The sequence below is a fragment of the Rana temporaria genome, chromosome 2 (assembly GCF_905171775.1).
Source record: "Rana temporaria chromosome 2, aRanTem1.1, whole genome shotgun sequence".
NCBI classification, from domain to species: Eukaryota; Metazoa; Chordata; class Amphibia; order Anura; family Ranidae; genus Rana; species Rana temporaria.
In genome coordinates this window covers 402822139-402848228 of record NC_053490.1, presented here as the reverse complement: position 1 = coordinate 402848228, position 26090 = coordinate 402822139, and the positions used below count along the sequence as shown (strand labels likewise).

At 41.7% G+C, this 26090-nt stretch overlaps 1 protein-coding gene and 1 long non-coding RNA gene across 5 annotated transcripts; one reads left to right on the top strand and one right to left on the bottom strand.

Annotated features, from left to right (window-relative positions):
- The first annotated feature begins 16611 nt into the window (after positions 1–16611).
- Positions 16612–21825, top strand: LOC120927448. The gene is made up of 5 exons (XM_040338129.1): positions 16612–16998; positions 17231–17400; positions 17535–17603; positions 19188–19247; positions 21157–21825. Exons 1-5 carry the CDS (start codon positions 16757–16759, stop codon positions 21531–21533), a joined length of 918 nt encoding a protein of 305 aa, XP_040194063.1. The 5' UTR covers positions 16612–16756; the 3' UTR covers positions 21534–21825.
- LOC120927449 lies at positions 17070–24681 on the bottom strand. 4 transcript variants are annotated; one of them, XR_005747083.1, is made up of 7 exons: positions 24352–24681; positions 24155–24262; positions 23603–23760; positions 20698–20820; positions 20177–20248; positions 19154–19260; positions 17070–17394 (listed from the first exon to the last, which is right to left on the bottom strand). It is a non-coding gene; the product is annotated as an uncharacterized LOC120927449 (long non-coding RNA). The 4 variants fall into 4 exon arrangements; XR_005747082.1 differs by having other exon boundaries at positions 24155–24680; XR_005747085.1 differs by lacking the exon at positions 20177–20248 and having other exon boundaries at positions 24155–24681.
- Between the last annotated feature and the right edge of the window lie 1409 nt (positions 24682–26090).

Here is a 26090-nt window from a genome sequence, read left to right as displayed (position 1 = left end):
TTCCGTTGTGTGAATTACTTTGTGAACCTGCCAGTCCCAGTACAATAAGTATTATGGTTAACTGGTCATAATATTACATGCCTTTCAAGGTAGTGGTGGAGACAGTGAAGTATTAAAGTGCTTCTAAAGTATTATGTTTACCTTAGGGGAAAAAAATAATCAATGCACATATTTTTGCAGAAAAATACATTTATTATTTTTTCCTCAGGGTCCTGCAGACAATTACTTCAGTTTTCTTGCCCATACTTCTGTACATGCTTTCTGTCAGAAAGTTAAAATGATTGTAAAGGCTCATTTTTTTTTTGTCATACTCACTTCCTCTGTGCAGTTAATTTTGCACAGAGCAGCCTGGATCCTCCTCTTCTCTGGTCCCTCCTGCTGCTCCTAGCCCCTTTCCATCCTTTGAGTGCCCCTCAGCCAGTAGCTTACAGAGCAGAGTCAGAGCTCCGTGTATTCATTCAGACACAGAGTCCTCTCTCCCCTGATTTGCTGACTGACTTTGATTGACAGCCGCGGGAGCCAATGGTGCCGCTGCTCTTTCTCTGCCAATCAGGAGGAGTGTACTGTAATTCTGAGGGGATCGAGGACATCGCTGGAGAGGCAATGAGCTCTGGTAGGTTATTTGGGGGTGCTGGGGAGGCTGCTACACACAGAAGTTTTTTTAACCTAATGCATTAAGATAAAAAAAACTGCCTTTACAACTCCTTTAAAGGAAGTGTGAATGAACTTTGTGTGAATGAGAGTGCTCATCAGCACCCTTGTAGTTCACTAAGAATGACAAATTGTCTGCCGTGGTGCAAAGTTTCTTGATTCATAGATTGCTGAATAACACAGCTATGCAGGTCAGACAGAGCTGGGTCAGTAACAGGATCAAGTAGGCTTACAGAAACATAAGTCACAAGATAAAGCTGAACACCATCCAGCAATGATACTAGACAGGCCTCTGGTTTAAATAGACCACTAAGCGCCAGTATAAGTGTGTATACCTGGTTTTACATCTATGTTCACAAGTATGAGCATGCACACGAACATGAGTACAGCTGTCTTCCTTCCCCTTTATCCTCTTTCAATCCATATCTATGGCAAACATTAGACTGTTTCTACTGACAATAGGCATTTTTGCTTACTATTGACAGGTATATATATTACATATATTGTTCATTATAACAAGTTTTTGGAGTGTATATTCTCTTTACCCACTGTTGCATAATACAACTGAGAGTAGTTTGCATATGTGTTTCCACATGTGCTTTCCTGATTTTTCAGATTAATTCTATTAATGGCTTAAAATCCTGCTGTGGTTCTCCTGAACTATTCTGTTTTCCCTGATGACTCTGGTTCCTTCCTGTATGGTCTGCTGTCTTTTGCTGTTTTACCTTTTTGGTAAGTAAATATTATTGTTTTTACTTTTGGCCCCTGTTTATATGTAGTTGAGATCCTTGAGCATGCATTATCTACAATAACTGATGTATTCATGATCAATATTTTTCTTTTCCCCTTTTTTGACATTATTTACCAAAATGTATTGATATATAAATGATTGTTTTCAACAGTCATTTAATTATATGTCTTGTTGTTTTTTCTTTTGATATTTAGCATTGTATGTCTGAAAGCTCCTGAAGAAACTCGTCGGAGTGAAACATGTAGAGCTGACTTAAACAATGCGTCGTCTTGATATCACGTATTTAATCGAGATGTATTTCAAATTTATCGTATTTATGGCATATTAATTATTTGTGTAATAAATTATATTTTCTAATTTTATAATCAAATTTTGTCTGATTATCTATTTGCACCGTTCAAAAGCCCCGGGGTCCTTTTGGTTACCCCCTTTTTCCCCCCCCCCCCCTTCTCATTTTTTCTTATCATTGGGGTGAGGTGCCTGTGACTACTGATACTTGTCCACAAAACGTATTATTACAGCTGTAAGATGTAAATTGCAATGTCTCAGCTCTGCAAAAACAACCTCTTTGCACTGTACCCAATAGGGACAAGGCTTGTCAAGATCATACTAATCTCCTGAATGCATAACACCATAACAATGCAGTGCATGAAGACCTATTCTAGGACCCATGAGTGTGAGCTATCCCAGATAATTATTTATTGTTAGCCCTGTTTATTTGCAGGTACTTCTTGGCATAGGACTGATAATAAATGTGTTGCTACTTTCAATGCAAAGTAAGAAAAACAAGAGGGTGTCCCTGGGACTTTATAGGCAGTGGTTATGACCAGGTAAGTCCATTTTATTTCAATATGAATATAAAATAGCTGGATGTGTAATAGACTTTCCCTGGCTCAATTCCAGGATACATGTTCTATTCTGCCGCTGAGCCAAATTCATGATGATGTGAGCACATGCATGCAGAAGAAATTTCACACTTCAGTCTCTCTCATCATCTCCAACAGAAAGGGAAGAACTATTAAAGTTACAGCTTTTATAGTCAAAGTGACATAAGCAAGCATCATCACATATGGGTGAATCTGATTGGCTCATCCACATATAGTGTTCTCTCGTTACATCTCTTCCTTGCCACGAGGCAAACATTCCAGACTTTCAGCAGCCATTTTCCCTTTGGTCGATGGGAGGGGTAGAAGTTGGTTAGGAGTGCAGTAAAAAAGAGGGGGTTGGGAAGAACATATGTTTCTCCTCTTCAACCCGGGCTGAGATTAACTCTGTCATGACTTTCATTCAAGGAAAATAATACTAATGTAAATACATATATATCTATATACACACACACATACACATACATGTATACATGTATATACATACACACATCGCAACAGGAAATAAAAGAAATAAAATAATACAAGAAAGGAAAGCAATATTTGAGTGGTTAGGAGAAAGATAACATAGACATTTTATTTCACTCCATCACAGATGTGAACATCAATAGCACAATAATGTTATTGAATAAAATCAAAAAATGGTAGTCAGTAATATACAATAGAAAAGATGTGGTGATACTGCGCTGTCTAATAAGTGAACCTAAAATTAAAAATGCTAGCAGCTTAAATAGTGAGATACCCACAAAAATGGAAAAATAGTACAATGGAAAACAAGCTGCGCAACTAATACAAACATACAAATATCTATAACATATAGTGATATGATACAGATGAAATAAATTCGCATGGAACAAATTGGTTTGTCCAAAAAGTGAAAAAAAAAATCCCAATGGTTGTGTTTAGACCAATAGAAAATTTAAAGTGAAAAATAAGTCTATCATTACACAACATGAAACACAAAAACGTGCATCTGATGATGGTTACTGGCAGTCAATTATCATTTTCCTTTTAGTGAATAGTGACATCAATGCAAGGAGACCTCAGAATAGTGCACGGATAGATAAGACACCTCCACCTTTCAATCACACTGCCCCTTACCAGAGGGGAAGATCCCAACTAGAGATCTTCTGACAGCAGATGGCTTACTCCCCAGCCAAGGGCTTGTGTGGCAGGATATCCAAGAGCCAAGATTTCTCCCACAATGGACCGATGATTAATGTAGTTTAAAACCAATGTGGAGAAGGAAAAGAGCTGAAATAGTGTGAATCCATATAGCAGTTTAATATAAAAAAAATTTAAATCACACTTACAAGAAAGTAGATAAAATTTGCTTGTGAAAATATAGCCGGCCGGCTAGCACAACCCATTCACTCCGGGACACAGTATGCGGTTATAGACGTCAGCACGCCGCTACCCTACGCCGTTTCGTCTTACAAGACTTCGTCCAGGGGCACAATACAGAGCTGTAATCATGAACACACAGGGCCGGATTCAAATAGAATAGCCTATCTTTCTGCGGGCGTAACGTATCGATACGTTACGCCGCCGTAAATTAGGGCGCAAGTTCCGTATTCAGAAACCACTTGCGCCCTTAGTTACGGCGGCGTAACGTATGTGTGTCGGCGTAAGCCCGCCTAATTCAAATGTGGATGATGTGGGCGTGTTTTATGTATATTAACTGTGACCCCGCATATTTGACGTTTTTTACGAACGCCGAATGCGCCGTTCGTGAAAAAATCCCAGTGCGCATGCTCGAAATTACGCCGCAAATCGTCAATGCTTTAGACGTGAACGTAACTTATGTACAGCCCTATTCACGAACGACTTACGCAAACGACGTAACATTTTAAAAACTCGACGCGGGAACGACGTCCATACTTAACATTAGCTACGCCTCATATAGCAGGGGTAACTTTACGCCGGAAAAAGCCTAACGTAAACGACGTAAAAAAATGCGCCGGCCGGACGTGCGTTTCTGAATCGGCGTATCTAGCTCATTTGCATATTCCTCACGTAAATATATGGAAGCGCCACCTAGCGGCCAGCGTAAATAGGCAGCCTAAGATACGACGGTGTAAGACACTTACGCCGGTCGGATCTTAGGGAAATCTATGCGTAACTGATTCTATAAATCAGTCGCATAGATACGACGCCGCACACTCAGAGATCTGATGGCATATCCGGAGATACGCCGTCGTATCTCCTTTCTGAATCTTGGCAACAGTTGATCTCTTGGAGGGAGGTCAAACCGCTCACAATTATGAGGAAGATCCCAACATGTTTCAGAATATAATTAAATTTGTTCTTCAGGGTATGATCAAAACTGACTGTATGTTATAGTGACTACCCTTCAAACGATTGGAAAACAACACATGATTGATTGAATATTTTTAGAGTACCCCATCGCATCTAGCTTCACCCCAGAGGGGGGATAAGACCCGATCAAAAATGGGGTAGTGTCCTTAGTCCAGGACAGACTCCACATAAAATAAGGGAGAGAGATGTGTGTGGTAGTGGTGCCGCAGCTAGGTGGGCGCTCACGAGGATCGCTAATGCAAAAGACGGCCAGTACACATCCAAACAAGCAGGGTGTCCTGGTTCAAAGAGACTGTGGAGTCTCAGGTTCCATGCAAATTAAGTACTGGTTTGGTAGATCAGGTGATAATTTCGTTTTCTTGGTGAAATTTGCCATATTGAACATTTGTGACATAGTTATTCTGTCAGTCGGTCTTTAAAGCGGAGTTCTGCTAAAAAAAAAAAAATATATTAAAAGTCAGCAGCTACAAATACTGCAGCTGCTGTCTTTTAATATATGGACACTTACCTGTCCAGGGCGCCAGCGATGTTGGCACCCAAAGCCAATATGTCCCTCGGCTCTCTGGTGGAAGCACTGCCATCTTCGGTAAGTGAATTGCCTTGCGGCTTCACTTTCTGGTTCCCTACTGCATATGCGCAAGACACGCTACGCGATCTCACTGGCCCCTGCTGTCTTCTGGGACTTGCGTGTCTCCCAGAAGACAGGAAGGGGGACGGAGGAGGGGACATGGCATAGTTTGCCAGGGATACAGTGACGTCATTGCGGCACGTGAACCCAGAAGAAAGACTGGGGGAAGATGTCAGCCCTCTTAGCAGTGACAGCACAGCTGGAGGGCTTTGTTCCAAGGTGAGTATGTGATGCATACTAGCACATTTTGCCATTGCCTTGCAGGTGTTTCTTTTTTTTACAACAGCAACAGTTTACTACAGTTTTAAGCAACACATTTTTTTTAAATCTTACATTAAGTATTACATTTATGTGTTATGGTGTTTAAGGTTAAAGGGAGAATTTTTGAGGAAAGGTTAAATATTAAAGTAACTAAAAGTGAAAGGTAAAGTAATAGCAGCAATGTAGGTATTAGGGTAGGTACTACTTGGAAGGGACAAGAATATGTATACCTAAATTACATTTTTTGAGCGTTGTAAGCACTGCATTTGAGTAGGAAAGGGAGTCACCGCTCCAGGTGGATCTTTAGCAGACAATTGGAGGAACCTCCCAGGAGTCCAAGGTGCTGGCAATGCACTAGGCAGACATGGAAAACATGGAAATCGATGGACAGCCGCACTCCGGATAAACTTGAGAAAGTTGTCTTTATTGATAAAAGTAAAACATGTACATCCAAAGATACAGTCACATAAGGGGACAGCCGATGCGTTTCGCACACAGTTAGTGCTTAGTCATGGCTGAGTCTTCATTTGAATCCTGGCAAACAACACTCAATAGACAATAGACAGCCTATATAACCCAAATGTATTGTTCTGTAAAATATCCATATGTGTGCATTCACTTTGCACAAGACTGTTGCTATATTCAGATTCAAACTTGCCCAGGGGCCACTCTCAGGTAGGTCCTAACTATCAGGTCACAAAGGTTAGACTTCAATAAATTTGCAGAGTCCACCTGCTTTACACATACTAAAACATGCATTTCAACTGGAGTCTATTAGATATATTTATAGGGTTATATATGTATTTCATTTTAAACTGATATGCTAATTTAGTCTATCTGCAACAATATAAGTAAATCACTTTGTATTGTTACATTTGTATTACCAGTGCTTATATTCCAGGATCAAGTCAATTTTATTACAGTTGTAATTGTAATTAGGAACCTGTCATCTGCCTAAGGATTAGTATGTCAATGTGTTAGGAGCACTTTATGCATTTTATTACATTTCTTTAATTAAAATGTTCAATTGCTCAGCCTGTCTGTGAAATATGCTCATAGAGACTTTTATTTTCTATAGATTTTGCAATGCTAGTGAGACCTTAATATAGACAACATTGCTATTTATATTACATGTTTCCATGCGATTGCCAATGTTACTTTATTTAATGAATCACAGCAAATTATAAAGAAAAATATTCATGTATACCCAAATAATCTGGGCCAAATCCATCATTATGCACATTCAGCACTGCTGTGTTTAACTTCCAGCAGATGAAAAATGAGGCAGTAACATTTGCCTTGGAAAGAGGCCTGATTAGTGTAATTTATGTTTTTTTACTTCTATTAGAAACAGATAGAAATTTGCTGGCTTCATTATTAAAGCCACAACTGGAGTTTTCAGTTTGATGCTTAATTGGTCACAATTATAAACACTCCACTGAGCCCCAGATTTATTTCTAAAAGCTAGCCGTGCAGCGTGTTACTAAACAGTACTGTGTTAATGTTGTCTATCAAAGTTGAGTTTTTCCTAGATTTCAACCAGTGGTAGAATCATTGCCATAGTAGCCCACTACAATACTTTTGAACCAAGTTTTAAGTCCCCTTTCACATGACCAGTGGGCCGCTTTAGTGGTAAAGCACCGCAAGTTTTAGCGACACTTTTATGTCGGTTTAGCGGCTCTTTTAACCCCCGCTATTGCCCGAAGAAAGGGTCAAATGCGCCAAAAAGTGATTTGCAGGTTCTACGGCAGCGGTGTCCATTCATTTCCAGGCGCAAAAGGGCTAGCCCTTTAGCGCCTGCAAAAGCCTCAGTGTGAAAGGGGTCTAAGAGGAGCCCGGTACTGATTGTTCTAATGTTGCTATCTGCCACTGATCCATGTGCAACAGACCCCGGTACTCCGAAAGAGTATGTCCGTCATGCCAGCTTCCCTTGTCTGGACACCAACTGCTATTCAGGTTCCACCGCCCACCCAATCACTATTCAGGACACAGTGAAGGATGGTAAAAAGCATAAGAATCTTTATTGTAAACACAGAAATATATAAACTCAGGGTTGGTTTTCCCCTCCCCCTTGGTAAAAGAACACAAGGCGGGGCCATCTGTACAGTCAATAACTAGTGGCACTGAAACATTAAACCTTTCAACAACTATTTGAAACAGTAACTGGGCACGCAGACCACTTCTTTAATGGAGGGGACCGTTAAAGGCGCTTCTCCTCTCCTTTGACTTGGGCATGTGTGCCTGCACACCGTTCAAATGGCCATCTTCTTCTATTGTTATATACAAGGTAAGCTGAGCTAGTAGAATATTAATGGGAGGCCTGTAAACATTTAGTATATTCTCTATGATTTTAAAGTGTATCTTTTTTTTTTTCCGTTTTGGATATTGTGGGAGGAGTTAGCAACTCCAGGTTTTTAAAGTTACAGTACATATTGTAGTTGGTAAGGTTGAATAACGACCAGTCCATCCAGTTCAACCTAATTGTGTGTGTGTGTCAGTGGCAGCCTGTCCATTAGGGACGCCTGTGTGCCGCCCCCTCTATCTACGGCCGCCACTACCTCCACCTTCTAGCGATGCGGCGATGATCTATCCATTGCTGATGCCATCCCCTTTTTTATGTGTCCAGCCCCTTTCAGGACACTGGGTGCCTGAATTGCAGCAGTGGGGTGTTTTTATTAAGCACCTGATTAGAGCCAGAGGCTCTAATAGGCTTCAAAACAATAGGATGGGCATGTGGCCACACACAATCACTCCTCAGAGAGGCAGAATGGGTATCTGCCACTGTAAACAAAGCAGATCCCTGTTCTGGCAGGAGAGTACAGTGAAATTGTCTGTTCCTAGTGATCAGGAACAGAAATATATCTGTACTTCCAGTCAGTCCACTTCCCCCACAGTTAGAAATACCTCTCTAGGACACACTTAACCCCTTGATCGCTCCCTAGTGTTAACCCCTTCCCTGCCAGTGTCCTTTATACAGTGATCAGTGGATATTTTTAGCTCTGATCACTGTAATAATGTCACTGGTCCCAAAAAAGTGGCAAAAGTGGCCGATATTTACGCTTTTGGGGAGTTGATCAAATACCACCAAATGAAAGCTCTATTTGTGGGGCAAAAAGGGCATCAATTTTATTTGGGTACAGTGTCGCATGACCACGCAATTGTCAGTTAAAGTAGATTGTGAGAATCTTGCGAGCCACCTAGTGAAAATATAAAAAAATCGAATTAAATTAAATAAAAAGGTGATCAAAAAATTAAAGTAAAAGTGACAGCTTCTACAGTAGCACTAATCATGTCTCACATACCATGTGAAGGCAATTACATTAAAATAATATGCTGCGCTATCTCACCCAAAATCTTCCCAAATTAAAATTAATGAAATATATTTTATCTGTACTGTGATATATGTCACACATCGCTGTAAATATATATTAATGTAAATTATTATACAATATGAAAACATGCAAATAAATCAAATATATAAATCTAGTGCCACACAGTAGGATATAATAAATAGATAATTCATAAAATTATAGTGCCACAAACGTGAATCATAAAGTGCTGTAGTGCATAAAACAGTGATATTCTAATTCAAGATGGAAAATCCGTCCAATGTAGTTGATATAAAGTTCTTTTGATATATATTTAGTAACTTCAAAAAAATTTGACAAATAGCTTGCTGCGATGTTCACACTCTGGTGCTCCCCACCCTCAGGTAATGGCTGCTCACTTCTGAGTGTGTGACCTCACAGCTAAGTTAGGTCAAACACGCTTATGAATCACTTTAGGGATTCTAGGCAGGCTGTCTGTTTCAAAGCTGCCTACTGGTGCGGTCTCCTCACATGGAAAATGGTAAAAAGAAACTCCATGGCATAAACGATATTATGTCTATGTTTATGTAACACTACCCCCGGAGGAGCTGCTGGTTTGTTTTGGGTGGCACTTTTACCTCGTGGCTCTTCCGAATTCCTAGGGGTGAATGGTGCAAATAGCAGTAGTAAAGGAATTTTCCGCAACAAGTGTCTTTTGCTGTGCTCTTTATTACCCAGCCAGGTAAAAACAATAAAACATGTGGTGAGGAAAGTAGAGTTGAATCCTTCTGTGTGCAGCAGCCCCCCTCACCCTCAGCCCCCCTAATTCTTACCTGAGATCCCTGTCTGTCCAGCGATGTCCACGAATGTCTCAGTTGTCCGAGATTCTCCTTTCTGAATGGCTGAGACACAGAAGCGGCGCCATTGGCTTCTGCTATCAATCAAAGTCAGCTAGCCAATCAGGGGAGAGAGGGGGCTGGGCCAGGTCGGGGTTCCGTCTCTGAATGGATACACAGAGCTGCGACTCAGCTTGGGTGCCCCCATAGCAAGCTGCTTGCTGTGGGGGCACTGAACAGGAGGGAGGGGCCAGGATCACAGAAGAGGGACCCGAGAAGAGGAGGATCCAGGCTGCTCTGTGCAAAACCCCTACAACAGAGCAGGTAAGTGTAACATGTTTACTATTTTTATAGGAAACAAAACAAGACTTTACAATCCCTTTAAAGCCTTGCACACACGACCGAGTAACTCGACGGGCGAAACACATCGTTTTCCTCATCGAGTTCCTTGTTAGGCTGTCGAGGAACTCAACAAGGCAAGTTTCTCCATTCCCCTCGAGGAAATAGAGAACTTGCTCTCTTTTTGGCTCGTCGAGTTTCTCGACAGTTTCCTCGACGAAAATGTACACACGACCGGTTTCCTCTGCAAAAAAGTATCTCCCAGCAAGTTTCTTGCTGGTTTTTGCCGAGAAACTCGGTCGTGTGTACGAGGCTTAAGTGTAAAACATTTAATTCTTTCATTGAGAATTTCCTCAGCAAATAAACATATATAAGCCCCTTAGTATGTAGCTTTGGGAACCAGTATCAGGCAGTTAAACATATTTAGAGCATGATCTCTAACAGCAGTAAAATGAATCCATATAAGTAGTATTTTTATGTTACACTTTTGGCACTTGTTATGTTTTTGTGGAAGGCAAAATATTCATGCACATCTTAAATTCTTTAGAAATACTCTGCTTTGCTTGTAATTGTATTATTCTTGGTAGATGTTCATAAGACATTCAAGCCTAAGTAAATGAGGTTTGGAGTAATGCTGTCTGGTTTAAGCTGGGAACATAAAGGTGTATTTCTTGTCTTATTTTTCTACTAAATACAGAGTGTGTATTTTTTTCAGAATATGCATGAAAGAAACAGGCAAAAAGTACATTTGGCATGAAATTGTTTTAAAAAGGCAAAATTTCAATCAGGAATAAATTAAGAAGAAAAATATCATTGGGATATTTTTATATACCTTGCCAGAAACTGTCATGGTGCAATCATGTGCTCACCCATACACTTTTCAACATTTTTTTAATGATCTAATCTTATTGATCAAGAAGGAAGATACTGCGGAATGGTTTATGTTTCTTTTTTTAAGGGATCCCTTTACTGAGAAAAGTATGGTGGCTGCCACTGTTGCTCATGTTGTTTTTGATAATGCTAATTGTCTGTCTCTCTCTGGCTTCACTACTTTTAGTCACAGAGAAAACTTTACAGATCAGAAAGTCAGAACTCTAGGGGCCAGATTCACAAAGAGATACGACGGTGTATCTACAGATACACCATCGTATCTCTGACGTAAACTGGTCCTATCTATGCGCCTGATTCATAGAATCAGATACGCATAGATAGGGCTAGATCCGACAGTGTTACACTGTGTTACACTGTCGGATCTATTTTTAAATTTAAAAATGGCGCCGGGGGCGTTCCCGCTGATTTACAAGAAATAATATGTAAATCAGCGAGATACGCAAATTCACGAACGTACGCGGACCCGACGCAGTCTTCTTACGACGTTTCCGTAGCGGCGTACCTGTCGTATACTTACCCTTTCTTTTATCAGGCGCAGCCAATGTTAAGTATAGCCGGCGTTCCCGCGTCGAATTTGAATTTTTTAACGTCGTTTGCGTAAGTCGTTCTCGAATACGGACGGACGTCGTTTACGTAAGCGTCGCAACCACTGACGTCCTAGCGACGTCAGTGGGAGCAATGCACGCCGGGAAATTTCGCGGACGGCGCCTGCGCATTTAAATCGGCGCGGGAACGCGCCTGATTTAAATATGACACTCCCCTAGCCGCGGAATTTGAATTCCGCTGGGGGATTTAGGATCCGCCGTCGCAAGTTTGGAGGTAAGTGGTTTGTGAATTAGCCACTTGCCTCCTAAACTTGCAGGAGCGGATCTTAATTCACGTAGATCGAGCGGATCTATAGATCCGCTGAGCTACGTGAATCTGGCCCCTTATCTGCATACTTGTTTAAGGCAGTTACTTAGAACCAAGTAAAGCCAGTGGATAAGCTTGTAGGTCATGCAACTATGTTTTTCATTTGCATTTTTCATATTGTCTCAATAAAGTTTTAGTTAATAAAACTGTGAACACTAAACTGTTTATACGTGTAGCACTAACCCCCCAAGGAGCTGCTGGTTTAATTTGGGCCTGCACTCTACCAATAAACCCCACTAACTTGGCTCAATCCCCTTGGCACAGCTGTGATGCAATGCAATACAATACAATGTAAGACAATACAAAATACCTGTATTATAACCCCAGGATCCACTGACTGCACTTGGAGTGAAAGAAACAGTATGCCACAACAACTGGATACTTAACCAGAGATATATTTTACTGTGAAATATGCAAATAAGTGATTACAGTAATTGTGCTGTCATCCCAACGTAAGACGACAGCACAATTGATTTAAACATATGCTATTTGAAAACAGTATACATAAACATTTTATACCTGGGAGCTCCCCCTACTTTATTAGCTATGCGTGAGATCTCACTTAAAGTACTTGGTCTTGGATCTTCTTTTCTTCGCTAGCTAAAGTGATTTGTAATCCACAGTTTTGAAGAGTCAAATTGAGGTGAAAATGCTCCTGGTGTAACTGCAACAACTATTTTAAAAATCGCTTGAAACGTCAAATTAGATAGGCCTCAAACCTTCTCAGTGTCAGTTTGTCTGCTCCTCTGTTTAACTATAAATCCCAGTGAGGCCTGTATATGAGTCTAACTGCGTGTAAACTTAGCAAACTGTGGGTCATGACCCGCTCACCCACTGGATCGGAGCTCCGGGTAGTAACTTTTGTTCAGGGTCCTATGACTGCAACTTGTTTCTCCGTCAGCTCCGTTCAGCTCCGCTGGATGGATCCGGTTCTCTGATGCTCGGATGAGTGTCTCTCGGTCTCTGCAATCCGGCCACTGTCCTCTAGCTCTCTCAGCTCAGCCTTGGCTCCCTAGCAGCTCGGCATCAGCAACCAGCCGCCTTTGTTTACACTCCTGTCTCCCCTCGTCTCCAAGGCAACCAAAATCCTCAACCAAACATCTCTCTGCATTACCAGTATTTGGGTCTCTCCTTGTCTCCAAGGCAACCAAAATACTAAACAAAACATCTCTCTGCATTACCAGTATTTGGTCACTAGATGGCTCCAAATACTTAAACATAGCAATGTCCATAGACGTTGTATTAAAGTATGCAAACATCAATATACAAGAATGTCAGTGCTACACACTCCCCCTACTTTATCTCTTTGGTCCTCCAAAGAGGTTCAAATTGCTAACTCTATTCTGCATTTTAGCCTCTATACGGTCATACAATACAGACAGAGGAGCTTCCCACCAATTGTCATATGATGGGGAGCTATCCTGTGCACTCACAGCTGATACTACTGTGTCTGGTACAGATGTGCCAAGGGGTGAGGTGGGGTTGTCCCTTACTGAATCAAAAGTAGAGGGACCAGACAGTTCAAGGTTTCTTTTGCTGACAAACTGAGATGCTTCAGAGCATTCGCCCAATGTATCATAAGTCAGTCTGCGTGGTGGACGAATGTCTCTCTTTGCTCTTTGCACTTTCGGGGTATCCATTCCTTTTTGACAAATGTCGTCATCCCTCCTCTCAGTGACTAAAAATGGAGAGTAAATAAGAGTACTGGGCTCTTCTGCAAGATGAGTTGCCGGCACAAATTCGAGTTCCGTTATTATCCTCCTCTACTTCTGAAGAGATATCAGCATCTGTTTCTGAAGTTTCCTGAGGCCACAGCCAACTTATCTCCACTTCCTCTTCTTCATCTGTAGAGGGTGCAAGCTGAGATCTGGTTATTGGCCTACACACATCGGTGGATGTGGATGGGAATTCCTCCTCTGTGCTTATCCTGACTGCCTCAGTGAGAGGTAAAAGGTGATTTCGATGCCAGGTTTTTATTGGCCCAGTGTTTCCTTCTGGCTTGATTTCATACACTGGGAGCCCTGGAAGCTTCCTACACACAACATAAGGCTGTGATCTCCAACGATCAGCCAACTTATGCTTGCCTGGGATGCCTAGATTCCTCAGCAAAACCCGGTCACCTGGTTGAAGATCCTGAACTCTTACTTTCAGGTCAAAGTTTCTCTTGTTCCTGTTGACTCTGGAGTTCGAGGTGGCTTGAGCCTGTTCGTAAGCTATCTTCAGGCTCCTCCGCAGCCTGTCCACATACCCTCTATGGGAGGTCTCTGATGTGTGATCCAAGGAGGAACCAAAAGCCAGGTCCACTGGTAATCGGGCTGCACGGCCGAACATCAATCTGTAAGGTGAATACCCAGTGGCGTCACTTTTGGTACTGTTGTAGGCATGAACCAGTGCAGTAATGTGTTTACTCCAATGGGGTTTCTGTTCTGCAGTCAACGTCCCCAACATATTCAGGAGAGTCCTGTTGAACCTTTCCGGTTGAGGGTCCCCTTGTGGGTGATAAGGAGTAGTCCTGGACTTTTGTATGCCTAGTAGATCCAACAGTCTTTTTATTAATTTGCTCTCAAAGTCCCTTCCTTGGCCTGAATGTATCCGTTGAGGTAAGCCATAATGGACGAAGAACTTTTCCACGAGAGTCTTTGCTACTGTGGTTGCTTGCTGGTCTCTAGTAGGAAATGCTTGGGCATAACGGGTAAAGTGATCTGTTACCACCAAGATGTCCCCCTGCCCACTCAGATCGGATTCCAAACAAAGAAAGTCTATGCAGACCAGGTCCATTGGTCCCTGGCTCTCCAAATGGCCCATTGGGGCAGCCCTCTGGGGCAATGTCTTTCGTTGTATACACCTGAGGCAGGAATGACAGTAACTCTCCACTTCTTTCCTCATGTGAGGCCAGTAGAACCTGTCCCTTACTAGTTGGAAAGTCCTCTCGGCTCCCAAATGACCATGATGATCGTGTAAAGCAATCAGTACCCTCTCTCTGTACTTTTCCGGCAGGAGCAGCTGCCACTTTGCTTCTGGATCATCAGAGGGGCCCCTTCGGTAGACCACCCCTTGTTGCAACTGCAACCGATCCCATTCTTTCAGTATCAGCCGGGCTTCCTTCTTGGGGCTCTTCTGCAGCACATCAGACTGTTGATGTTCCAATGCCTTCAGCACCAGCCCACACAGTGGATCTTCCTCCTGATCTCTCCTGAGATCCTTTCTGGATAGCTTGGGGAGACCCTCTTGTACAACCTGGGAGACGTTGCAATAGCACCTGGGTACTCCCGCTGAGGATACTCCCACTTCTTCAGCTCTGGCCCCACCTCTCCCGTGTAGACTTGTCCCTTCACAAAGGGCTCTTACCCCCTCTGGAGTAAGTTGAGTCCAGTCTTCTGATTGATTTCGGGGGTCATGAGGCCTTCTTGATAGAGCATCCGCATCTCGATTACCAACCCCTGGTCTGTACTAGACATGTGCACAGCAAAAATTTTCGTTTATTTCTGTTTCGTTTCTGTTCGTTTATCGTGATTCGTAACGAGTCGTAATTTCGTAAGACGTTAGTTATCGTATTCGTACTCTTTAGTATTTTCGTAACACTCTTTTTTCCGTTTCCGTTTTTTTTTGTTAGTTTATTTTTCGTTGAATCGAGATTCGTATTTTCGTTATGTTTTGTATTCTGCTTCGTTCGTATTTTTTGAATGAATTTATTTGTTTATTCGTTTTTACGTTGGTATATTTTTCGTTTTTTTAGATTCGTATTTACATTATATTTACCATCGTGCCGCATTCGTATTTTCGTAGGAAATAGATCTTCGTTGTTTTATCATCATTCGTATTTTCGTGTCTTGTTTCATTCGATTGTAAAAACGTGCTTTAGTAGATCTTAGTGCATTCGTAATTCAGTTAAAATACATTTTACGTTGATTCAACACACTACTCATTGTAATTTTGTAAATCTAACTTGGCTGCGATAGACTACTTGACGGTCTTACTGATACTGACTGATTATTACTTTCGTAAGATTGTTTGAGTAAATTTGTAATCGGGCCTTAATTCGTTATTTTACGCAATGTGTCAGAATTGCTCCGCTAACGCTGCTAATGTGTGTTGTAAATCATTCGTACTTTCGTAAGTACATCGCAGCAAATCTTAACCATTCGAAAATGTCATACTTTACTTTCGTTTTCGATGCGCGGCTTATAGCCTCCGCCCCTGGACTCCATTTTGAGACGGTGTATGAGTGCGTGGTTTGGCGAGGGAGGAACAGAGAGCAGGGCAGAGGTGGGCTTGTCGAATTTCGACTTGTTTTTGTGTGGTGGTTTCACTGGTTTGCTATCTTTTGGGCAATTAAAATCATGTATAGGAGTGAGAATGGACATGTGAGTGTTGAGACTGAGAGTGAGAATGTTGGTGTTAGTCAGTGTGTTGATGTGAGACTTGTTGGTGTGACTGAGAGTGAAGTGGAGGAGAGGTGTGGAGCAGATGAGATGAGTGTGGTGGAGGAGAGGCATGGAGGGGAGAAGAGGCATGGAGGGAAGAGGAGGCGTGGAGGGGAAGAGAGGAGTGGAGTGGAGGACAGGTGTGGAGGAGAGGAGAGGAGTAGAGTCGAGGAGAGGCATGGAGGGGAGAGTAGGCATGGAGGGAAGAGGAGGCATGGAGAGAAGAGGAGGCATGGAGAGAAGAGGAGGCATGGAGGGGAAGAGAGGAGTGGCGTGGAGGAGAGTAGTGGAGTGGAGGAGAGGAGCGTAGTGGAGGAAAGGCGTGGAGGAGAGAGGAGGCGTGAAAGGGAGGAGAGGAGGGTAGTGGAGGAAAGGCGTGGAGGAGAGAAGAGGCGTGAAAGGGAGGAGAGGAGGGTAGTGGAGGAAAGGCATGGAGGGGAGAGGAGGCGGGGAGGGGAGGATTGGTGTGGAGTGAAGCCGAGGCATGGAAGGGAATGTGGAGGTGTAGTGGAGCGGGAGCATGGCAAAGAAAGGAGACATGTGGCCCCTCCTATGTCAGATAGTGCGGACTCAGATGTGCAGCAGAACAAGCGAACCAAGAGACAGAAATCAAGGGGACCCATATATACCAAAGAGGAGAATGCTGCATTGGTTGCTGCAGTATCAAAAGAAAAAGTGACACTCTTCTGCCAATCCGTGCCAGCATCTGAGAAGTCAGCAGCCTGGGAACGAGTCCGGGACTCCGTGAATGCGGTCTCCAAGTTTCACAGGCCCACCAATGGCGTCAGACACAGGTAATTAATATTAAAATATTCTTTCACTCTTGTGTAAAAAATACACAGTTTTGTAGTCAATAACAAAAAAGTAACAGTTCAACGTAACCAAAAAATTTATTTGTCACAGCCACATGCTGAACAGTATACATATAACCATCACAATGTGAAAAGAAATGTGGTTTTCAAAAAACATTAATCTAAGTATTTGTTTTTTTATTAATGTAATTGTAATGTTTATGTACATTTGCAGGTTCTATGATTGTCGGGCAACGGTTACAAAGAAGATGCAGAGGCTTCGACTAGGACAAAACCGAGGAAAGCCTATCAAGTTGCGAGAGTGGGAGGCGGAGCTAAGAGATGTCCTTCTGGCAGAGGATGTCCCTGGATTCAGCAGCAGGGGTCAAAATCATAGAGCTGGTGGTGAGGAAAATTAAATATATCATTATAATTTATATATATTGCAGTTATAATATATTTGTAAAGCTATCTTATTGTTTATGATGACTACACATGTATGACTTTTATTTTTATTTTTTTACATTCATGTTTTCCAGATCAAGAAACATCATCCTTGGAAGGATCAGCTCCAACTCCAAGTACATCCTATCAACAACATTCTGGTGGTGAGTACCCAACACAAAGGATATCTAATGAACTGCTATTTACTACTTGGACCAAGTCACTGTGCCATGCAGACCGTCACAGTTGAGACAATTAGGTGCCGTTTCTGTCTCCCTGGCTACTCAGCTTTCACTATCACAGTCGAGAGCAGAAGGCTCGTTATGCACAGTGAGCCGAAAAAATAGCAATGCAAAATAGTGGGCAGCAATAGAGCAGCTGAAGAGAACTTTTTAAAATTAACCAGCAGGTGATTGGTTGGTTGCTATGCGGCCCTAACAAACAACATTATGCTGGATAACTTCAGCAACTTCTGCTCCACCCACTATAGTATTTATTGTGTCTACGGTTCTGTGTGCCCAAGCAAGGTAGCAAGGTCAGAGCTGTGGATGCTGAATTGTGACGGGGGCAGAGCTGCGTGGGGCTGTTAGGTGAAGGTGGGTCAAGTTGCAGGGTGGGACAGAGAACACAGCTGTTCACATGTGCTGTGAAGGTGGGTGAAATTTACCACTGTGAAGGGGGTTCAGATCAGAACATAATTGTGAAGGGGAAACTGTCATGTGAAGGTTCTGATCAGGTTCTGAAGGTTCTGAAGGTTACATCAGCTTCTGAGGAAGCTGATGTAAGAAATGTGATTTTTAAATCAAAAGGTGGGTATAGTAGTAGTATGTATGCACCCTTCCAAATTCAAACTTGCCTGCTTTCATTTTGTGACTAGATTTTGAGGGATGCCGAGAAAGGGGTGAGAGCTCCGCCAACAGCATAGTTTGAAAGGGAGTCCTTCTCTCATCGATCACAGGGGGGGAAGAGAGAGGAGAACACATCGATAACAGCTTTGATTTGACATTGCCGTGTTCCCCGCCGCTTGCTGCCACATACATCCCCTCCTCCGGGACTTTTATCCTGTCCAATCCCAGGACGGGCGATCTGTAAATTAAAGTTTCCTGGCCATGGGGCAGGGCTGTTTAGTAGCGGGAAAACATCAATTGAAATGAAAGCGTTTATCGCTCTTTACCTGCAGCACATGTAGGCTGCATGGTGGGCACAGGGTGCATTGGTGGGCACAGGCTACATAGGTGGGCACAGGCAGGCTTCATTGGTGGTTTTGGATAAAGTTGGTGTTAATATTTTTTTTTAATATTTTATTCTGCATAAAACAATTTTGTGTCATTTAATGAGATAATTTATGAGGGCGTGTTTAGGGGTTGAATTAGGGGTGGGGCAAGCTAAGGGTTGGGTGTGGCAACTAACTGTTGGCTAGTAACCCTTGAGGCCTGGCTAGTAGCTAATTTAGCCCTGGTACTATGTATATGGGGGTTGTAGTAAATGATATGTAGATACTTGATAGCATATTTTACATATATTTTGTTAATCTTAAAAATTGCCAGAAATGTAACATCTGTTTTAACACATCAGCAACTTCTGATTATATTTTACATTTCCTCAGTCCATTTTTGGTTGAATATTTGATTTCATAGTAGAAAATATTGTAGTTATACGACATATCTCAGGCAAAAATTGTAAATACAGCTGTTGACTTTTTCATGAACATTACCTTGACTCTTCACTCTTTCTTCCGTCTTTAACAGAAAGCTGCATTCAAGACCCTCCAGCATCGGCTTCTGGCAGGACCATTGCTCCTCCTCAGGGTAAGTGCATGATCTGGGAAGAAACAGGACACAGCACTAACTCCATTATCATCATGTACCCTATTTACACATAGGCATTTTCATGTAATACACCTAAAAGTTCAATTTAAAAATTCGTACAAAAATGACACCTCATACCTTTAGAACGTGAAAGTGAAAGGGACACTGTGATTTGAAGGGGGATTGATATATCAAGGAGGACTGCGCAAACTGTGGAAATAAATGAGAGTGGCTGTGATGTCAGAGATTCATTCCTATCACAAAGATTTTTTGCTGAACTCCACCGTGTTGAAATTTTTTTTCTGCCTTTGGTTCTTTTAATGATTTTGAATTTAGTAGCCCTTATTGAAAGGTGTTCAACAGCTCTTTTGCGCTTTTTTTTTAAACTACCGTTAAGCCTATAATATCTATACATAATATCTCTATAACCTGTATGGTTTAGAAGATATTCGCCCTGCAAACCTAGCACGGCACACTAAATTACTTACAAGGTTATTAGCTCATAATGAGCTAGTATGCTGTGCATACTAGCTCATTATGCCTTTGCTTTACAGGTATTTTTTTATCTTTTAGTGGGTATAAAAGCGCTACAAAGGTTTTTGCAGTAGGATATCAAAAATACTACGATAATAAATTTAGAAGACATATGCCCTTTTTACCTGCAACCTACTGGGACCCTTTAAGAACTTTATCTTCAACATTATCTTCACTCTTTCTTCCGTCTTTAACAGAAAGCTGCATTCAAGACCCTCCAGCATCGGCTTCTGGCAGGACCATTGCTCCTCCTCAGGGTAAGTGCATGATCTGGGAAGAAACAGGACACAGCACTAACTCCATTATCATCATGTACCCTATTTACACATAGGCATTTTCATGTAATACACCTAAAAGTTCAATTTAAAAATTCGTACAAAAATGACACCTCATACCTTTAGAACGTGACTGTGAAAGGGACACTGTGATTTGAAGGGGGATTGATATATCAAGGAGGACTGCGCAAACTGTGGAAATAAATGAGAGTGGCTGTGATGTCAGAGATTCATTCCTATCACAAAGATTTTTTGCTGAACTCCACCGTGTTGAAATTTTTTTTCTGCCTTTGGTTCTTTTAATGATTTTGAATTTAGTAGCCCTTATTGAAAGGTGTTCAACAGCTCTTTTGCGCTTTTTTTTTAAACTACCGTTAAGCCTATAATATCTATACATAATATCTCTATAACCTGTATGGTTTAGAAGATATTCGCCCTGCAAACCTAGCACGGCACACTAAATTACTTACAAGGTTATTAGCTCATAATGAGCTAGTATGCTGTGCATACTAGCTCATTATGCCTTTGCTTTACAGGTATTTTTTTATCTTTTAGTGGGTATAAAAGCGCTACAAAGGTTTTTGCAGTAGGATATCAAAAATACTACGATAATAAATTTAGAAGACATATGCCCTTTTTACCTGCAACCTACTGGGACCCTTTAAGAACTTTATCTTCAACATTATCTTCACTCTTTCTTCCGTCTTTAACAGAAAGCTTTTCAGGAGTTAAATGTGCGTGTCATATGCTGATAAATATGTTATCTAATAAAGAAAAAAGATTTTCTGTTTAAGGCATTTTCTGTTTCTGCAATTTTTATATTGTATTTATTTACTTCTATAAAGGTTATTTTATTAAATAACCTTTTAAATTTTTTTAACTTTAGGATATAAATGCAATGTGTAGATTTACCTAAATAAGTTTAAATTGATTTTTTGTTTTCTCTCAATCATTAATACAACTTATCCCCCCTCCCCAACTCAATCTTTCATTTGCTCCATTATTCAATATTACTACTACATAAAAGTCTAATCTGAATAAATTCATTACTATGAACGCTTTCATCATTCATCAAACTTTGCCTATCTTATCTATTTCAGATCAGCAATACCACCCTGAGAGGAGAGTACAGTGCAGCCCGCACTCTCCTGTTCTTCTTTTGGAGAGGCTGGAGATTCAGCCAGAGATTACCCCTATCATTCCCCAGACTCCTGATTTCTCCCCCGGCCCAGAGGAGGAGCACAGAGGACAAGGTTCATTCATTCAGCCACCCCATGCCCTGATGCCACCTACTGCTGTACCGCCTTTCCCAACTGTGCAGGAGATCATTCTGAGGGAGCTTATAGAATTAAGGTGTGACAACCGAAAACTACAACGAAAGGTCAAAAGGCTTACCCGGCTTACCCATCAGTTGAGCAGGCAGCAAACTGAGAGTTTTGAAATAATTTTGGCCCGGGCAAGCCAACAACACAATTAGGCATTGGACAGAGTATATTTTGTTTACTTGAAGATATTTCCAGACACATTGCTCCAATGCCTGGGAGCTACGATGAACATATAACCAACAAAGACGTTTTGAAAAATGAAGGCTAGACCTTCCTCTGCCCATCTCATCGCAAATTATTATGCAGAATCGATCTTTTTACTGTTCCTTGATTTTGGTAGAAACGTTTTCTTATGCTGCCAAGTTACACCTACCCAGCATGTGTGTTTGTAATTTCTATGAAAATATTTTTTTTTTTGTGAATATAAAACTATTTTTGGTCTAATATTATTATTATTATTATTATTTATTTATATACATCATCACATTATCTGCTAAATTATTATGTATTCATTTCCCACACACAATAGTATTTTATTCCGAACTTCAAACTCTAAGGGCCAGATTCACAGAGTAGATACGACGGCGTATCTGCTGATTCGCCGTTGTATCTGTTGTTCTATCTATGCTATAGATAGCCATAAGATCCGACAGCTGTAATTGTTTTACACTGTCGGATCTTAAGATGCAATACCGCGGCCGCCGCTGGGGGGGAGTTTGCGTCGTAAACCAGCGCCGGGTATGCAAATTAGGAGTTACGGCGATCGACGGCGGTTTTTCGCGTTACATAGTTACATAGTTACATAGTTAGTCAGGTTGAAAAAAGACACAAGTCCATCCAGTTCAACCACAAAAAATAAAAAAACAAAAATAAAAAACACAGTAAAATCCTATACACCCAACTCCATTCCCACAGTTTCACGTCGCAAAGTTAGTCTTTTTTTTTTGGTGCCCTAACTTTAGTCAGCAAGCGTATTGCTGTCTAAAAGTATGGCCGTCGTTCCCGAGTTGAAATTTTAAAAATAACGTCGTTTGCGTAAGCCGTCCAGTAATACGGAATTACGCTACGCGCGTCGCCGTTCGAAAAAATTACGTCACGGCGCGCAATGCACGACGGGAGTTCGGAAACGGAGCATGCGCGGTAGGTCCGGCGCGGGAGCGCGCCTAATTTAAATGGCACACGCCCATTTAAATTGTCCCGCCTTGCGCCGGAGGCCGCCGGCGTAGGTTTGCATCGCAAGTGCAAGTACTTGCGATGAAAAATTGCGGCGGTGTAACGTAGATGATACGTTACGCCGCCGCTCTTCTATGTGAATCTGGCCCACACAGTCTACCTTAAACTATTCATTTATATTTTAATGTTTCCCCACTGTTAGTGGACACTGGACAGTAAAACAACACAGGAAGCAGGGGGGGGGGGATACTAACAGCAGTGGGAGTGTGGATACTGGAATAAGATAGCCAGGGTGAAAAATTATAGACCGAGGGGCTAGGGAGGTAGCGGAGGACAATATAAGTAGACATTAGGGAAAAACATGTATCCCACTATCACATCTTGTAAAGACACGTGGAGGCATTTTGCAATTTTGTATCTTCAAATGGTATGCAGCAGAGCTGAGTTAGGCAGAGAATGTACCCGATCGGCAGGGATGGACTGGGACAAAAATTTGGCCCTGGACTTCATCCAGACTGGCCCACTTTGACAGGACAACTCCCGCAACCCCCCCCCCCCCGGCCACCCAAGCCCCCTCTCCCCCTTCACTAGCCCCTAGCCGTTCTACTTTATTAGGCAGTACCACTGGGGAAGCTAGACATTATTTCACCCGGGGCAAAGAATCAGTTTGGTGCCCCCCCCCTTATGGGACAAGATTAGGCAGAAGTGAGAAACTCCCAGGCCATAGCTGTTAAATCAGCTGTCCGTCCCCTCCCCCATGCTCCTCTGTCGTCCCCCCTTGCTCCTCTGGTCCTCCCTCTGCTTCTTTGTTCCCCCCCAGGTGAGCGCTGTGGGTAGGGAGAGACAGAGGAGCTGAGGGGGGCGGCGGTCTGCTGTCACTGAAGCCGGCCCACTGAGCCATCGGTCCACCGGGAAACTCCCTGTAGTCCCAATGGCCAGTCCATCCCTGCCGATCGGTAAACTAATGAGAAAATATCTGCTTTCGCTGCAATGGAATTTTAATCACTATTCCAAAAGATAATACAGTTCCCAGTCTCCCTGTTCTTACCTTGCATGGAGCTGAGCAGCATTCAGATCCCTGGTGGTCAGAATGGAATCAAAATACCAGGGCCAAGATAAAGCATGAGTTTAGATTTGTAGCTCTGGGAAGTGTGGAGGTGATACACTGACAATGGCATAGAAGAAATTATTTCGATGTCAAAAAACCTAAAATAAGTAACACAACTGTATTCCATATATACATCAAAATAACATTTTTGCACATTATGCATTCCATGACACACACCAATATACTTACTCACACCCACTTAAAATATACATATACACAGTGACACACACTGACCCATAAAGACGACACACACTTTAACTGACAGACACACTGGCCAATAAATGAAGTGCCTTGTAAACAAAGCCAGACTGACCCAGACACTTAATCACAGAAAAACACAGACATACTCACATTGACCCTTAAACACACAGACTAACCCCATACTCACTCACACACAATGACAAATAAATGTGATTTATTTAAAAAAAAAAGTCATACAAGTATATCATTATAACATCCTAAGTGGGGTTTACTCTTAGTCTTAATACTTACTATGAAGTGCTGAAAAAACCTCATGTGTTTTTCTATTTGCTTCCTCCTCATCCACATCCAGGTCCAATGTTAGGCATGCATGTGAGACATGACGTCAGTAAATTGCAACTGCAAAAAAAGAGAGAGGGATATAAATTAGAAGAAATAATTAATGGAATGATGGAAGGTGAGTAGGGGAAAATTGATAAGCCACTCACGTGTTTAAGGGTGCCACAGGCAACATACTTAACCAGGATTAAATCCATAGTGTGGTGAGATGTCTTCCAAACGTGAACTGTAATATTTCTTCTTTGAGGGCAGGTGGCAGCAGTCTGCACTGCAGCAAGAGCACAGTAGGAGGAGAGCCCCAGTGTTTGTGGGAGTATTGCGAGCCGTGGAATTGTGGAGTAGGTTTCTTTATGGAATGGTAGCTTTTTTTTTTTGTGGCTTAATTTCAGAGCCAAGGAGTCAAAACATTACTCCAAAAACGAATGAAAAATAAACAAACTAACCCCAGCTTGGGTTGATAAAATTCTTGCAAACGGTGGTAGTAGATATTGGATTTGTGAATGTAAACAAAAACTATTATTATTTATTAATTATTATTATTATTATTATTATTATTATTATTATTATTATTACCCTTATGCATAGATCTACTTCAATTCAAACGTTTGCAAGTTGTAAGATGTGATGGGAAATAATAAAATCAACAAAAACAAACATAGTGCATGTCAGGATTCAAAATAGATATATCAACAGAAATGAATAAATATATAGTACTTTTAGCTACCTGGAAGACTATATTAATGCTTACCTGTATGTAGGTGCTTGAAATACCTCCATTCATGGTTTAGGGGATAATTTAGAACGATCGTGCATTTTCTTAAGGTGGTCATGCCAGGACTGGCAGACCTGCGTGCATAGCATAGAAGCTGATTATGTAATACTCACCTGCGATCAAAGCCCCCGCTGCAGTGGCCGACACATCATCGGGCAGCAGCATGTAGGCCCGGAGTTACTTCGGGGTTTTGCGCTGTGATTGCCCAGAGACGCTAAACCTGCACGTTTAACAGCGGGATTACATGTCGCCAGCCGTTGTGTCGGCCACCGCAGCGAGGTTTTCGCCGATCAGTGGTATTACATAATGAGCTAGTATGCTATGCATACTAGCTCATTATGATATAGTATGCAGGTATTTGCCTTTGTCTTGCACGTATTTTATTTTTGTATTTTATTTAAAGTGGGCTTGCAACCACATTATTAAATATTTGTATTTCAAAAGCTAAAATCTCAAAGTTAGAGATTGAGAGCCTAACAAGCTAGGATCACCCTTACAGTATAAACTCTTTTTTCATGTTTACAACCTCTGAATTATTTGGGGGGGGGCCTGGGGTCAGGAAATTATAAAAAAAAATAGTAAATAAAATGTTGAGGTAATCAATGTTGCCCACCCAACAAAAAATAAATCTTTGAATTATATAGACTGTGGCTGATCACAGCTTCTCATGCTTGCTGTATCTACATTGTGATTGATACTTTATCGTATATTGTATTCATGTAACATTACTTTTGGTACATACAGTATATCATGACATGCACTATATTTGGTTTTGTTGTATTTATTTTTTGGCATCGCCATCTATACTTGGAACAGGTAAATTATTAACAATATCTTTATCGATTTGATAAACATAAGAACTTAAGAAGTAGTATAATTAGAATTATTCTGTTGTAAAGCTTAGTTCTGGGTAGCCCAGCTTTGGAAGATTGACTTTCAGAAATGCCATCTGCTCCATCAGCTGTGGGGCCAGCTGGGACCTCTGTGGGCACAGAATATTTCCTGTGATAGAAAATACACGCTCACTTTGCACAGAGGTCGGGGGGCAAGAAAGTAGCTCTTGTGCCACCACAGAAAGAGCAGGCCAAATACCCCTTTTCTCATCCCAATACTCTA

Excerpts from the sequence above, each read along its gene's own strand:
- LOC120927448 (XM_040338129.1), top strand. The coding sequence starts at position 16,757 with ATGTCAGATAGTGCGGACTCAGATGTGCAGCAGAACAAGCGAACCAAG. Across the intron at positions 16,999-17,230 it reads ACCAATGGCGTCAGACACAG|GTTCTATGATTGTCGGGCAA; the intron begins GTAATTAATATT and ends GTACATTTGCAG. Across the intron at positions 19,248-21,156 it reads GACCATTGCTCCTCCTCAGG|ATCAGCAATACCACCCTGAG; the intron begins GTAAGTGCATGA and ends TATCTATTTCAG.